Below are 16,214 nucleotides of genomic sequence, written 5' to 3'. Positions count from 1 at the left end.
ACACACACCACAGTAAGATTTGTGAATACTTTTTGCCTACCTTATAATAAAAAAATTTAAAAAAAATAAAAATTCTATGAGGAGACAATATATGGGGAGACAATACATCGATTGAAAATATAGAGTTGGGCCAGATTGTCTGAGTTTGAATGCTGCCTACACTACATACTAGGTGTATGACATTTGGCAAATGTCTTCACATTTCTGTGTCACAGTTTCATCAACTAAAAAATGAGGATAATGAGAATATCTCAGAGGTTTGTCATGAAGATTAAGTGAGTTAATTTACAGCAAGTGCTTAAAACAGATCCTAGCACAGAATAATTACTTAATGTTAACTTTCATAATGGAGTTGAAGATGATGACAGTTAAGATGAGAGTGATGGTGATGGTGATGATGCTAATTTTAGCAATAAAGGTTGACAATCAGGAGATCTCCACCACCAGCTCACTGAGTAATCTAAAGAAAATCTCTTAACCTCTTGATGGCTGTTTCATCATCTACAAAATAAGTAAACTGACATGTTAGTTTTAAAAAAATCTAAGAGAATACTTTATTAAAAGGCATTAAGTTCGAATATTTTTATTAGGAATTTTCTAAGTTAAAAAAAAGTTAATCAAAGGAGAAATGAGGTAGTTTTTAAAATGTCTGCTAGCTAAAACATTTCTAACTTTTTTGTTTGTTTTCACAGCTTTCAGCATCAAGTGCATCCCTGCTCCTGTCGTTATTGCTACTCTCTCTTTTTTGATCAGTGTCATCTTCTCTTCTAAAAGTGGAGTATAAAGGAAACTTATTGTTTTGCTTTTCCTGTACCCTTTTGATTTATTCCAATTAGGGTACCCTAAATATCCTTGAGGGATTGCTCTGCGCTCCCATCATCAATTGATGCAGATCTAGCTCAGCCTCCTGCCTATGAATGGGCATGTAACTCAGTATATTTCTTCTCCATGGACACGGAGATCTATGCTGGAATAGAAAATGGCCCAATCAGAGTCTGTGAGATAAATTCAGGGTGCTTTTTTGGCTTTAGATTTGGGAGTGGGGTGGGCTTTTTTTTTTTTTTTCCTAAGTGGAGATTAATGAAAACAGTGTGTGAGCCTAGAGCTGCTAGCAGCTATCTTGCCCCTGGGAGAGGGGACCTTAACTCCCTTAGAATGAAACCAACACAGTGAAGGAAGAGCTGAGAAGTGAAAGGAAACTGAGCCCTGATGAGAGTGTTTAAGCCACTAGATCCCACTGTGCCTACAACTGATACTATGGGCTTTTTAGTTACACGAATCAATAAATTATATTTTCGCTTAAATAATTTGAATTAAACTTTCTATCTCAAGCAAATTGGAGTTATGATGAATATAAGAATGTTCCTTTATTTTTGATTTAGTAGTCTTAAATAGGAAGAAATCAGAGAAGCTTGAGTTAGAAGAAAGCAAATGCCAAATTCTCCATCAAATGAAAAAGCTTTGAGCCCCAGAGACATAATTAAGAAATTAATTTTCTTCAGAAGTTTTTATCGGTATTCAAGACCAAATGAGTGTAGTCTCAGATGGAAGGAAACATGGAAACTTGAGAAATACAAGTGAAAGATGTTAGCGAAATCTCATTCACTGCCAGTAATGAGGTGTTGCACACATGTTTCTAACCTATTACAAAAGTTAGAATTTAAACTCATATGTTAATTTACAGAGAACTTTGTGGTAAATTGGATTTTAAATATTTGTTGCAAATTTATATACATTAGCAAAGCTTGTAGATGCTTATGGAGGTAAACAAAGAAAGAAAGAAAGAAAGAAAGAAAGGAAGAAAGAAAGAAAGAAAGAAAGAAAGAAAGAAAGAAGAAAGAAAGAAAGAAAGAAAGAAGAAAGAAAGAAGAAAGAAAGAAAGAAAGAAAGAAGAAAGAAAGAAGAAAGAAAGAAAGAAAGAAAGAAGAAAGAAAGAAGAAAGAAAGAAAGAAAGAAAGAAAGAAAAGAAAACATCTAATTACCAAGCAAATATCAAAGATCTATTGAGTCCACATTACATGCAAACAATTAAAAAGAAGTATAAATCATCAAACTTCACAGCTGCGGATGTCCTCTAACTCTTCGGTAGTATTAAAACATAGGCGGGGCAATGGGGATTGCCCTACCGCTTCGCCAAAGAATATTGTTCTCAATGGAGCGAAGGTAATAGCTGACTTCGACAGCTTGAATTCTGGAAGTCCGCACTCCTTAGCCCCTCTGAGATTTGGATAAGAAACGACGAAAGTGAAAATCAACTCATCCAGCCCCAGCAGGACTTCCTGAAGGACCTGTGCAATGACAAAAGAGACTCAATGGGGACTTAACTGCGTAAAATCACCTGGTAGAGAGAAAGAATTCAGCCATCTAGTATTATCATTCTTTACATTGGGATTTTGAGAATAACAGGGCCAAGTGTATCTCTGTCATCTAGCTTTCATTGACCTCTATACTCAATAAAGCATGCATAGACCTTCCATAAAGATAATTGTTATGATTCATTGCACAGGGATTTTGACATACTAAATGAACTAGTTCTTGATTTGGTAAAATTCAACAGACATTTATTTATCTAGATGCTTTCAGAGATACCAAGATGTAGCACCCATTGGTGACTGATAAAAAGTGGGGGCGGGGGGCAAGAGGTATTACAAGTATTACAGGACTTTCTTCTTTTTATTATTTTGTAGCAAACGATCATGTGTTTTGTTTTGTTTTGCTTTATGCCAGTTAACTTTTTTCTCCCCACTTATGCTCCATTCAGTTAGGCTATACTATGCGCATGGCCTCAGAGGAAGAACGAGAGGAGGCATAAGATAAAAACAAGTGCACCAAAGGAAAGCAGGGGGGCGGAGGCAGGGTAGACAAGGGTAAAAGGGTCAAACATATGGTGATGGAAGGAGATTTGACTTTGGGTGGTGAACACACAATGCAATATACAGATAATGTATTATTGAATTGTACATTTGAAGCCTATAAAATCTTATTAACCAATGTCACCTCAATAAATTTAATTTTTGAAAAAGTGCACCTACCTCACTTTGTTTTTCAAAACCTGAATGAATTGAGAGTAAATGAGAGGAACCCAAAACCAAAGTATTTGAGAAAAACATTAAATAAGTAATAGGTTTGAGAAGAGTACAGCTTTCCCCTAATAGTTCCACAAGCTGGGAAGCAGCAGCAGACAAGAAGTCATCAGAGTGGGCAGATTAGTGATGCCCAGTGGTGGGAAAATGACTGAGAGAGGCATCGTAAGTGATGGCCAGCCTCACAAGAGCCACCGGCATCTGAAAACCACCACACTTTATTGAAGTAGGCACCACCCATCTCTAACACTAGCCGTTGTTCCTGTGAGCATCTGGTGAAGGCTTCCCTTGAACTGCTACCAGCCATTCTTCCAGTCATTTCATAGACTGCCCCAGGACTTTTCCTGGTCCTTGTCCCATTCATTTCCATGTGAATCCCCTAGCGTTGAAATATCCTGGGACACAATCCTAAAACCAAGAAGAGATGGTGAAACCCTGGGCACATACAGATTCAGAAAAAGTAACAAAGTGAGAGCTGTACCTCTTCTTCCCATTTATACATGTGTATTTTTGAGGGGAGGGTAGCAAATGGATCAGCTCAAGAGCCTCCTCAAAATAAGACAGGTTTTAATGGATATCTATTTCAAATGAACAAAGTTCCAGCTTTGGAGCTGAAACAAAATGCAGTTAATGTATTAAAAGTCATGCTTTTTCCACACCCTCTAAACTCTGGAAGTGGTCAAAAATCCCCTTGACCCTCACCACAGGATGTTCCCAAGGTCTTACTGAAAGGGAGTAAGGAAGGGATTCCTCACTGACCATTACAACAGTAATTACAATGACAGTGTTGGATTTGGAGCTGAGCTCTTGGCTCAAACTAACAAAAGGGCAACTGTAAAGTATCCATGACTAAGGAGGTTATCTGGCAACCTTGGTGGAAGTGACAGGCGAGAAAGTACATAGAGTACCTTCTCTCTCTCTCTCTCTCCATCAAATGCTCACACTCAAGTCCTTTCCCTTTTAGTTCTTCATCTTCAGAGTATAGGGAAGTATGTTTTTGTTTTAAAGAAGAAAATGGGGGGAAACAATTTAGACATTTTCAGGAGGAAAATTAAAATTAAAAAACTATAGTTATTCATTGTTTTTCTTATTCTCAACAAATTTAATGTTAGGTATCACGTGAAACAGAGCAATATTGAGAGTGTGCACTCATTTACAATGCAGGAAAGCCAAAGACTTTATGGTAGGGAAATGGACATGTCTGACTGTTCTTCCCCAGTAAAGCACATCTCAGACCTCCTACTTCTACAAGCGTTATGGTCTTTTCACTGTGAAACATTAGAGCACCTCAATTTTTCAGCCTCTAATACCTCCTAATCATAAGACCTCAGAAGGAGACAAATGAGAATAAATCATCTACCTTGATCTTATTCATGTAAGCAAGAAAATTCTATTACTCTTCATTTGCTGACCTTATCTACTTCTAGGTAAATCATGTCAAAAATATTGATTAGTTGCTTACGAGAGGCGAGGCCTTGAGATATATAAAAATTGGCATGTGAGACAAAAATGAAGAGGGTTATTTTGTTTCCTAACCTTGGACAGTTGTTTCTACCAGATTATCTAATAATAATGTTTATATTTACCTGAACTTTGCATTGTAATAATTAGAAATAGAATTACTAAGAGGGAAAATTAGTTTAAGTTTATCCAATTATCCTATAAGATGAAATATAATATTTAGAAACATCCTCAAATGTACTACTACCTTAATTTTTTAACAATACATTCTTTTTAATAAGAATATATTCTTATTTAGTAAATTGGCAGCCCAAGCTATTATATCTTTCATCCTCTATCTCTCCCTCTTTAAATTTTCCTTCTCTTTTTAACTACATACATACTCAGTTCCCTACTCAGTTAAAAAAAAAAAAAAGTTTGACCCTGATTTCCCTTCCAGTAATGATTCTGTCTCATTCCTTCAATTCTCTAATTTCTCAAAAGAGAAATTTTTTGCATCATTATAATTTATCCTGTGCTCCATTATTTTCCTATAAGGTACCAATAACTTCTAATTATCAAATCCATTGCCCCATTTCCTGGCCCTAACCATCTAGAGCTCTCTGCATTACTTAAATTGCCAAATACCTCTTCCTACTTTGAAATTTTCTCTTCCTGAAGCCTCCATGATGTTGTACAACTCTGGTCCTTCTATATTCTCTCTAAGCATTTATTTTTTTTAACAGGTTTCTCTTCCTCCTTCTACCACCAATAGCTCTCCAGTCAGTAAGCTCAGTAAGGCTGTAAAGTATAGAATATATACTTATATTCTATACTTTATCCCTTGGAGATCTCAACTGTCCCCATAACTACAAATGCCATCTGTATCCAGATGACTCCTCAATTTCCTAGTGTAGCCTCAGCAGTTTTCCTGACCTCCAGGTCTACATTTTCAACTACCTATTGGTCATTTCTATAGGTGACTGCACCAGTATTTTCCACACAATGTATCCCCAAACTGCTCTTGTCTCCTCTAAAATCACCTTCTCCTCTTAACCTTTGCTTCATTGTTGAAGCTCAAAATCCATTTTCATTTTCTCTTCCCCGTATCAAATCTGTCCCTGAGACTTGTTAATTCTCTCTGATCTTATTTCTGTGTAACCCGTCCCTGACAGTCCCATAACTACTACTCCAATTCCTCTCTCTCATCTAGACAATTTTAATAGTCTCACATTTGGTCTCAATACTTTTAGTTCCAGAGGTAAAAAATGCAGTCCACAGGCAAAATCCAATCAGCAGATGTGTCTTATTTGACCAGTACAATGTATGTTTAAAATTTGTATCAGTTATCAGATTTAAAAACTGAAAGATAGAAATTTTGATTTCTCTAGATTATTGAGAAAAAAAAAATGAAATTAACTGGCAGCACTAAGCCCAGGTTCTAGTTAGAAAAATTACCAAGAGCTGAAATTGTCCTCTTTAGAGTACATCCACCCTCTACACTCTTTTGTCTTACACTAAGTGTTTCAATTACTTACCTATCTTCTCCAGCTACTGTAGGCCCTGGAGTTGGTGGCCCATGTTTCTTGTCCATACCAACTAATTCAGTTTATATAAAGTGACCTTTCTGAAATCCCAACCTCCTAATGTTATCCCACAGTCAAAAACTTTAAAGGTTAAGTATTACCTACAGAATAAAATAAAGTTCCTAGCATGACATTTAAGACAATCTACAAACTGCTCAAGTATTTTCACAACTTGCCTTCCCTTCAGTTTTCATATATACCTGTACCATCAGCAGAGTGGATTAATTTTATCCCCCAAAAATGCCCTACGATTTTTTTTTGTCCAGCTCCTTTGATCATAGTTCCCTGCACCTATATTATCTCCTCCATACCCCAGCCCCTACATGTCTGTAGAAATCCTTCCTGTCCATCCATACATAGCTCAGATCCACTGGCCACACATGCTTTTTGCTTTTTCTCCCATGTCCCTACATGGTGAGGCTCTAGTCTACACTGAGTGCAAAATGACCCACTAGTACCCCATTTAACCTTTCTTTAGGACCATAATAAGGCAACACCTTTAGATTTTACAAGTCCTAGCTACCATCTTGGTTCTGTATCCTCTCCTCACCCAATAACAGCAGAAAGTATTGCTGTTAATATAAGAACTACCACTTAGTAACTTTTTGTCATATATCAGGCACTATGTCAAGTGCTTTACATGCATTATCTCACTTAATCCTTATGACAACCCATAAATTATGTACTCACACTACACCAATGAAAATATTTAGAGAGATTAAGTGATTTTCTCAGGGTTACATGGTTAGTAAGTGGTACTTCAGGTATACAAAATCAGGACTATCTTATTCTAAAGCCTGCAGTTTTTCCACAAAATTATACTAGGCTGAGTGATTTCTCCTACTTCTGAGGTATCTTTGTTGTAGAGAAGTCAATGGAGATTAGGACAGAATCCAGAGGAAGAAGTATGGAAGACTCCGATCCAAGCTTTAAGGAATAAAAGAGTCACATTGGTCTTTAAGCTTTTTATATCATCAAGACAATTCGCCAAGATAACAGGAAAGATAGTGATGAAGAGCAGAGAAATTAATAGAGCACACAAAAAAACTCCTCATTTGGCTGAAAATATAGTTGGATTTATATCTTTCGGAAACCTAAACAAAGCAATCAGCAACAGATGGAGCTATAAATGAAACAGAAGCTAGGGAAAACTTAATATTTGAATAGCTAACAAGATGAAATCTCCAAATCTGAGAGGTGCAATCGAAGAGCCATCTACTCTATCCAACTGAATTAGCTCAGTTGTATAGTAATTTTTAACAATATATAGTCCATTAGAGAATAGAAAAAGAAATGTTTAGCTCAGTTGTATAGTAATTTTTAACAATATATAGTCCATTAGAGAATAGAAAAATAAATGTTTAGCTCAGTTGTATAGTAATTTTAAATAATATATAGTCCATTAGAGAATAGAAAAATAAATGTTTTACTTTATTAGTCTTTCAGATTATATTACTTAATATACACCAATTTTATATTAATCTAGGAAATAGAAGAATTCTGCAAACTAAGCTATGCAGAAGTAGTCTATAAACCAGACAGGCAGAGGGACCCAGCAGAGACTAGCAAAGCCTCTAAGTCATCACATTCCATCAGAAAAATCCAGATGAACCAGATGAAAAAGCACTTCAACAATACTGCGAAACAACTGCTGGGACTACTGAACTCAGAAACACAGCAAGGTAAGCAATATGGATATATCTATTAGTAATGATATAATACTCGGTTTCTCAATATTAGAGGCAATTTGAAATAACATGTCAGTCTCGAATCCTAGCCATAAGTATAATAAAGTAATAAAACAACTTGTTTTAAGAGGATCCCATGGCACATATCTTGTGATTATTTAGTTCTCTGAAGACACCAGAGAAAGAAGAAAAATTAACAGCTTATATAACTGATTAAGTCAGAAGATTAAGCAGTAAAGACTGCAATTTTAGAAAGGATTAAGGATAAAATGACACCTGTATGACTGTTGTTTACATGGGTTGTTAAATTTCCTGTCTTCAACACTAATGTGAGTACTCAGTATCTGAAAAAGAATGAATTTGCAATCCAATACTACTTAATGTGTAGTGTTTATGCTCCTTCATAAGTTATTACATTTAAATATCATTGGGAATTTGCCCTCTTTCCAAATAGACTTATCTTCTTGAGCAAGAAACATTGCCTACTTTTTTTAATGCCTCAATGAGGTATATAGTAGAGGTTTCTCAAATAAGCATTTGATAAATGCTGATGAATGACATTGATATTCTGCTTTCTGATCAGAAATATTCTTTAGAAAAATTTACATCAGTCATTACACCATGATCAACTTTTCGATGTTTTTTTTTTTTTAATTAAAGTCCATGGTTTTGATTTAAATTAAAGGAGGAGGCTCAGACTAGTTAGTAGCTGTTATTTTCTCCTGAAAAGCTCTGACTTTACCTATATCCTGTTCTCACACTTCCAAATAAGAGAACCTTGCATGATAGCTGGACCTATACAGATAATGAGGAAAAGTGACAACAGGGAGAAACATAAAAGCTCAGAGAGCACTCAGAGGCTTAGACAGGGTCATGTTTTGTTCCTCTTCCTTTCTTCTTTTAATTGTTATTATGGGAAAAGTTAAAATATGCACAGAAGTGAAGATATTCATATAATTAACTCCCATGTATCCATAATCCAGCCTTAAAATTATCAAAACAAGGTTTATCTTATTTCCTCGATAACCCTATCAAGTCTCCTTTCTAGATTATTTGGAAGCAAATCTCAGAGACCACATCATTTCATCATTAATGTTTTCAGTATGCATTTCTACAAAGGCAAGAACTCTTCTTGAAATTTAACTTTATGCTCCCCAAATCAACACTATTTAACAGGACCATCTTTGACTTTGATGGCAGTGTGAAAGATTTTGGAATACAATTTGCAATACATATCAAAAGTAATAAAAATTTTAATTTCCATTAGTTATATAGTTCTTCCATAAATTTATGCTGAGGAAATAATTCAGATAAATGAAGGGGGAGACTGTGTATTAAAATGCTCATTAGAATATGATGATAGTGAAACAATAGGAGATTTATTAAATTATGGACAAGATATCTTATGGAATATTTTATTTAACCAATAAAATGATTAAAAAACTAGAAATATGGGCATTTAAGTAAATTAATATAAGGTGAAAATTTTATTTAATATTACAACTTTGTAAAAATATCTATACATTTAAATAAGCTTTGGAAAGGAATAACAACAACAAAAACATGATAGATTGATGAGTGTTTTTCTCCTTCTATTTTAAAGTGTTTATATATTAGTGCTATTGACTTTATATTTTAAAATACTTTGTTTTATTTAATTTTTTCATGTTATCATTCTACCATCTATCAAAACACATATCACATCACTTTCTCCATGAAGCATCCACTAATCACCTCAGTATTAATTTCTCTCTTTAAATTTCTACAGCACTTGACAGGCAATGCACTACTGTTATTCACAAAAGTATCCTGAGGATTTTTTATTCAAATATGTGATAATCAATACTTATTTTCATTTTGCAAGGTGGTTCCTTTCCTGAAAAACTAAAACAACAGTATAGTATCACTAAATAAACCTTAACTTTTAGATAATCATCAATATATTTCCTTTTGATAATCATCAATATATATCCTTTTTTATATGCTCTTTAATCTTGAATGTTTACTTCTCAACAAAATTGACATGAATTCAATAAGAATCCATCTGAAGCTAGTCTTTGCTTCCATTGAACTTCCTAAGACATGCTGATCACTGGCGTTTCCAAACGTTTACTTGTTATTATGAATTAACAAGTTAAAATACATGTGATTTCCAAACTCCGTTTTAGCAACAGAACACTCATCAAATACAATTTTATCCACCTACAAGCCCTAATACAGCAAACACAAGAAAACACTGCTGCTTTAGCATTGGCTGAGATGAAATAGGCGTGCCAGAGACCAAGAGCTCCCCCTGCTGGCTAGAAATTCTCCATCAGGCTGTCCCAGGGTTCTTTAGAATCTATTTCATGAGCCACTACAATAAAATACGCAAATAACAGCACAAACTCCGCAGTACAGAAGTGGATGGTAACGGACCAGAGTGAATTTTACACTGATAGGGAGCACCATTATGTGAAAACAAATCGTGTAAAAGTTCACATTTACCATACATAATGTGCAGGTAACCAGATCACTTAGTTATGTGCTGGTGCCAATCTTTAAAAGTCATTTTTAAAATGCCTTTAAAATGATTTTTTAAAGATTAAACTTTAAAGTCAATATTTAAAAGGTCATCCCTGAAAAGTTAATAAGATAGAGGAAAGAATATGGTCCAGAACAACTTTTAAGAGCAGTACTATATACTGTTAATCAGACATCGCTTTGGCATGCCTACGTAATGAGTAGGCTCCTTAGGAAGGGTGACTCCCATTAATTGAAGGGCTTTTGTTTTGCTGAGTGAAGTAAGCAATTTGAGAATCAGAATTAAATTGTCCTAGGCAACAGAAGAAACGCTGCACATTACCAACTGTGATTTTCTGTGTGGCTGATAACTTGTATAAATGTCAAGCACATATTTAAGAGTAATAAACTAAAAGAGTGCAAATTATTAACCCTCCCTAGGTAACTGAATGTCTCCATAAGGACCCAGTGTCAATAGATATTAAAGTGTAGGTTGTTTAAAACTTGAATTTGCACAAATCAAACACCGCCTCTCTCTATAATTTTGAATGACATATTACTTTCAACTTGACATGTAATTTTAAATGTCTTAACTTCTTAACTAGATTAGAAATTCCATGTAAGCAAGGGCCATGACTTTTCATTTCTGTGTGCTCTACAAAGCCTAGCATACTTATACTAGAAAGGCACTCACCATTCCATTAGATAAATTGTTACTAAATTATTAAATTGCTTCTTTCGCCAGGCTCTTCAAATTTCATCTGTCCAAGAAATTATTCATTAGTTTCACCTTAAAGCCCCACCTCTCCTCTACCTAATTCTCTAGCGTTTATCTCACTGTTGGGATAGAAGTAACCTTGAACTCTATTCAGTACTGGAGCAGGTATAGTAGCAGGTCTGCTGACGATATTTGCACAAGGAACCCTCCCAAAGCCCTTTCCTAAGGAAGAAAGCTAGGAAGGTAAGCTGACTCAGAAAAATAAAAGTCTTTTTTCATTAGATGTGAAAACTAATTCTGAGCACATCATGACATCTTTTATGCAAACTTGTTATTGGCACAAAATTATAGATTGATGTCTGAATCATCTGGGTATAAAAGGGCTTGAATATATAAAGAAAATGTTATTTTTATAGTTGAAAAAGTAATATGTCTGATTTCTGGTAAGATTTTTTGTTTTCATGAATTAGCTACTATCTTCTTTTACTGTCTGTTGTTTGCTCAGTTAGCTATTAGATTATTTCCATTTTCTTTATTCATAATGAGTCTTTAGAAATTCATACTTTGTTTTTCTTGAATTTCTCCCAACTTGCTTTCTTTTAATATGGTAATCTTTATTAGTCAACATTTTATATGACTTTTTTCCATGGGTTTCCATATAGATATTTATTTGAAATTATCCATTTTCTTCTAGCTATTTTATTAGATTTTTTTACATGTCATGCTGATAACATTAACTTTTAACTCCTCAAACTAGCCCATTATTCCAGGATCACTTGATAGATAGATAGATAGATAGATAGATAGATAGATAGATAGATAGATAGATAGATATACATCCACATGTTTTTATATATGGCTACATATGTTTATATATTAAATCGAATGTATAGAAGGATCTGCTTGGAAGACTATTTTGTTGCATGATTCTATTTTCACCTGTACAATAGTGGTGAAAATTGTGTTTTTATAGTGTTTTAATATTTGAGGAGGAAAAAGTTCCATCATTACTTTTCCTGAAGAAATAGTTTCACCTATTTGGTGTTTCGGATATATTTTATGATTAATTTGTCAAGTCATGTTAAAAGTGAATTAATTGAGAAAGAACTGATCACTTGGAAGTACTGAACCTCCTATCCAGGAAGAAGTTTCAATTCTCCACTTGTTTTTCTTGAAGTAAATAGAACCATATACTTTTTCTGGAAGTTATGCCTTCTTATAATGGCATATGATAGCTGCCAGAGATATTTTCCACTTTTTCAAAGTAAGACTCCTCTCACCCAAATATCTGAATAAGGATCTAGTTGGTGATCTGAATTCAAAGTCAGAAACTGGAGTGTTCGTTTCATGGTAAGATCTGAAAACTAGAATCCAAAAAAAGAAAAAAGTTTAATGGAAAATTCCTAAAATTAAAAAGAGAAATCAAAGTCCAATTTGTGGTTATCAAATTGCAGTTTGCAACCCAATATTGTTTGGGGAATATCTAATAAATACTCAACAATTTCTTTAAATGGAATTAAGATATTTTCTAAGTAGTCTTGGGGAAATTTGTGGGGTGTGTGTGTGTGTGTGTGTGTGTGTGTGTGTGTGTGTGTAGTGGATCTGAATCAAAGATAAAAATGAATTTCTGACCATAATAAAGTTTATTCCACCAGAGGTACCATGAATTTTTCTAAATGTAACAGCATAAATGATTGTTCCTAATCCATTTTTTAAAATGTTCCCCTCTCCATTTCCAAATTATATCTTCATGATTTGGAGGATAGGCTATTTTCATGTTTACTTTCTTGAGAGAAAAATACCTTCACTCCTTTATCTTATGCTTCTCAGTCTCCCTAGATCTAGGCTAAGAACCATGGTTCAAAAATAGATAGAGCCCCAATTAATCACGATACTGTTTACTCAGAGAATGTGCCAGATCCCACACAGATATAGAGAACTTTGTTTTCTCTTCCTTTTCTCTTAAGAGTTTAAACAAAAAATAAAAGAGCCAGGTAAATAGTAAGCCTACTCAGGGTGAGCACAGTAAGGATAATGTTACTCAATGTGCTTGATTCTAACTATGCAGCACATTGAGTAACATTATCCTTACTGTGCTCAAGCTTTCACCCAAATAAACTCAGAACATGCTTATTTTTTCTTCTCTGCATGGTACTTTGAGCCAGAAATGCAAACATAAGAAGGCTCCTACCAGGCTTATTTTATTCATTCTTTAGTGTATTCCTGCACCTACTTCTGTGGAATGGCATTTTCTTCTTTCCGATGCTAACTCTAACGTATCTTAATAATAGCCAAGTGCAATACAGACCATTCTAAATGATTCAGTTTATAAGCTTTACAAATGGAGAATCAGAGTCATAATTACACTTTGCCCTGCACCATGCCCACTTTCTCCTCAAGTGAGATTTTAATCCAAGGAACTTTGACTATATTTTCTTATCACAAGGATTTTTTTGTTAAGATTCTAATGTTATATTCACCTTCAAATGTCCCTTAGTTTTAGAGCAGACGTCCCCAAACTTTTTGGCACCAGGGACCAATACTCCTATGAGAATCTTATGTCCGATGATCTGAGATGGAGCTGAGGCAGTGATGCTAGCTAGCACTGGAGGGCGGCTACAAATACAGATGAAGCTTCGCTTGCTAGCCCACCGCTGACTTCCTGCTGTGCGGCCCAGTTCCTAACAGACCACGGACCGGTACTGGTCCGCAGCCCAGGAATTGGGGACCCCTGGTTTAGAGTAGAAATAATTTACCTGTAAAGATATATAAACTGATTTGAATATTGTAAATTAAAATAACAGAATATACAAACAAATTATATATTAATAGCTCTGTAAACTCAGAGATCTTAATATTCTTCTGGCCCTACCAATTTAACTCCAAATATCAGAGAAATCAATCTGATAGATCTATTCAGTGTGATGACTAGAGGTTAGAGAAATAAAAGAACATTAGTTATCAAGAGCTAAGCATTCCAAACTCCAGTCTATTTCAAATGTTATTAAACATTACTTGGAAATAATCATGTTTATTTATTAATAATGAGATGCTTGAGAAACACAAATATTTTTTTATTTAGGACCTCCCCATCACAAAATGTAATGCCTTAATTAACACATCAATAGGTTGTATTCTGTTACCCACACTTCCACACACTGACTCAAAGTTTCATAAAAATAATTGTTTTGAAGAACCTGTTGAGTTTTCTGAGGAATTTCTTACATAGCATATTGCAACTTTGCTGTTCATAAAGTAAAAGATTTCCTGGTCAAATCTATGCAGACAGCAGATACTTTTCAAAATTTTTAGTGAAAATTTACCATTTTATTTTTCAGATATCATATTCGAAATATGGCTCATAGTGACTTCCTCTACCCAGATAACCCAAGGAGACGGGAAGAAGTAAACCGTCTTCACCATCAGCTCCTTGATTGCTTATCTGACAGCTTCAATGCCACCAATAAGCTGATTGGGGTTTTAAATATGCATTTGGGGTGCAAGCTGGCCTCTATTGAAATGAAAAGAGATGGGACCATCAAAGAAAACTGTGATATCATCATCCAAGCTGTGATGCAAATCCAAAAGGAATTGCAAAAGGTTGATGAAGCACTAAAAGATAAACTAGAGCCAACCCTTTATAGAAAACTTCAAGATATTCAGGAAAGGGAAACAGAGAAAATTGCAATAGTACAAAAGGTTATTTCAGTCATCCTGGGAGAAGCTACTTCTGCAGCCAGTGCAGTGGCTGTTAAACTCGTGGGCTCAAATATCACAACTGGCATAATTAACAAGTTGGTCACTGTGTTAGCTCAAATTGGTGCTTCTCTCCTTGGTAGTATAGGGGTTGCTGTTCTTGGCCTTGGCATAGATATGATCTTCCGTGCCATCCTGGGAGCAGTGGAGAAAACGCAGCTTCAAGCAGCCATCAAAAGTTATGAAAAGCATCTGGTGGAATTCAAGTCAGCCTCAGAAAAATATCACCATGCCATTACCGAAGTCACCAACACAGTGAAACACCAAATGAAATAAACAGCCACTTTATTTGCCACTGGAATATTTTCCGCTTCTCTCAATAAGTGTTTTGTTTCTTTGATTAGGTTCATTTCCCATAAACTTCCAAGGTAAACATAAATATTGTAAACAAATTGGAAAAAGGAATTAGATATGCTAAAACTAAGACGACTCTAGAGTTTTGCATCAACAATGAATGCCTAGATAAGTTGGTGCTAGATTCTGTGAGATGAAAGATTATATCCCAGGATGTCTTCTCACTCTGCTCTACCAGGACATTAGAGTAAATGCTATGGGAGGGAAGCATATATTGGGGTTACCTTTTCCTTTTCTAATTCCCAGTTGCAATTCTTAAAAATGCAGAGACTTTCATTTCTACTTCAGACATCATTTAGTTCTAAGGGGACATACTTAGTAACTTCCACCTGCGAACAAACCCTAGGCCTTCGAATTGAATAGAAAAACTACCATAGTTTTGACCATCAGTATAAATCCAATTTTTCTTAAACTGGAAGAGATTGAAATACGGTTTTTAACAATTTACTTCAACGATGAAAGGAGGCAGTGGTTCTGTAAACTTCTACGAATTACACACAATAATCTGGATGGATTTATAAAAGATAAAAGTTAAAACTAAAAAATAAAGGTTTGTTTCTAAAATTGCGATTAACCCTGACCAGCTGTGGTGCAATGATTACATCTCTCTCAAGTGAATGTTTGAACACTCTGGAAAATTCAAAAAACAAACAAGCAAATCTCAGCTTTACATGCATAAAATGTATCTAGGATACAGGAGAGGAAGTGGCTACTCTTTTAAGTATTTGTCACTTAGAGGAAAGTCATAATTTATTAGAAATAATATTTCTTTTCAGAAAAAAAGAAATTTCATTTTCAATACTAGCAGAAAGGAGGCTGTTGCTATTGTATATAAAGCTTTAGGTGGCCCATTTCATTAATTACCTAATTTCAGGAAAATTCAGAGGCTATAGAAGCCTAATGGTTCAGTTGAAATTCTGCAGATGCAAGTGTTTTGTTTCCTAAACCTTGCACCAACTAATAACTCCACATTGAGACTCTTAGATTCCATTTATAAAATTATTAAAACTGTTGATGCAAGAATGTTATAGTTAATTCTTGAAACTTAAAAAGCTGAGCATATCTCAACAATTAAAAGCTAGATATT

At 34.8% G+C, this 16,214-nt stretch overlaps 2 protein-coding genes across 2 annotated transcripts in view; both read left to right on the top strand.

Annotated features, from left to right (window-relative positions):
• The window catches only part of ART4 (ADP-ribosyltransferase 4 (Dombrock blood group)), a 13,260-nt gene extending 11,427 nt beyond the window's left edge, over positions 1 to 1,833 (top strand). Inside the window, exon 3 of the mRNA XM_006912648.3 lies at positions 693 to 1,833. Within this exon, the coding sequence (XP_006912710.1) occupies positions 693 to 784 (92 nt within the window). The 3' untranslated portion in view covers positions 785 to 1,833. The remainder of the gene's footprint in view (positions 1 to 692) is intronic.
• A 5,816-nt stretch (positions 1,834 to 7,649) lies between these two features.
• On the top strand, positions 7,650 to 15,705 carry SMCO3 (single-pass membrane protein with coiled-coil domains 3). Its single transcript, XM_006912647.3, has 2 exons — positions 7,650 to 7,791; positions 14,356 to 15,705. The coding sequence occupies exon 2, from the start codon at positions 14,372 to 14,374 to the stop codon at positions 15,047 to 15,049; it is 678 nt and encodes a 225-aa protein (XP_006912709.1). The 5' UTR covers positions 7,650 to 7,791; positions 14,356 to 14,371; the 3' UTR covers positions 15,050 to 15,705.
• Positions 15,706 to 16,214: the final 509 nt, after the last annotated feature.

This window comes from Pteropus alecto, unplaced genomic scaffold (genome assembly GCF_000325575.1).
Source record: "Pteropus alecto unplaced genomic scaffold, ASM32557v1 scaffold103, whole genome shotgun sequence".
Taxonomy (NCBI): Eukaryota; Metazoa; Chordata; class Mammalia; order Chiroptera; family Pteropodidae; genus Pteropus; species Pteropus alecto.
The sequence above is the reverse complement of the archived record's forward strand: the minus strand, read 5'-3'. Positions and strand labels throughout refer to the sequence as shown.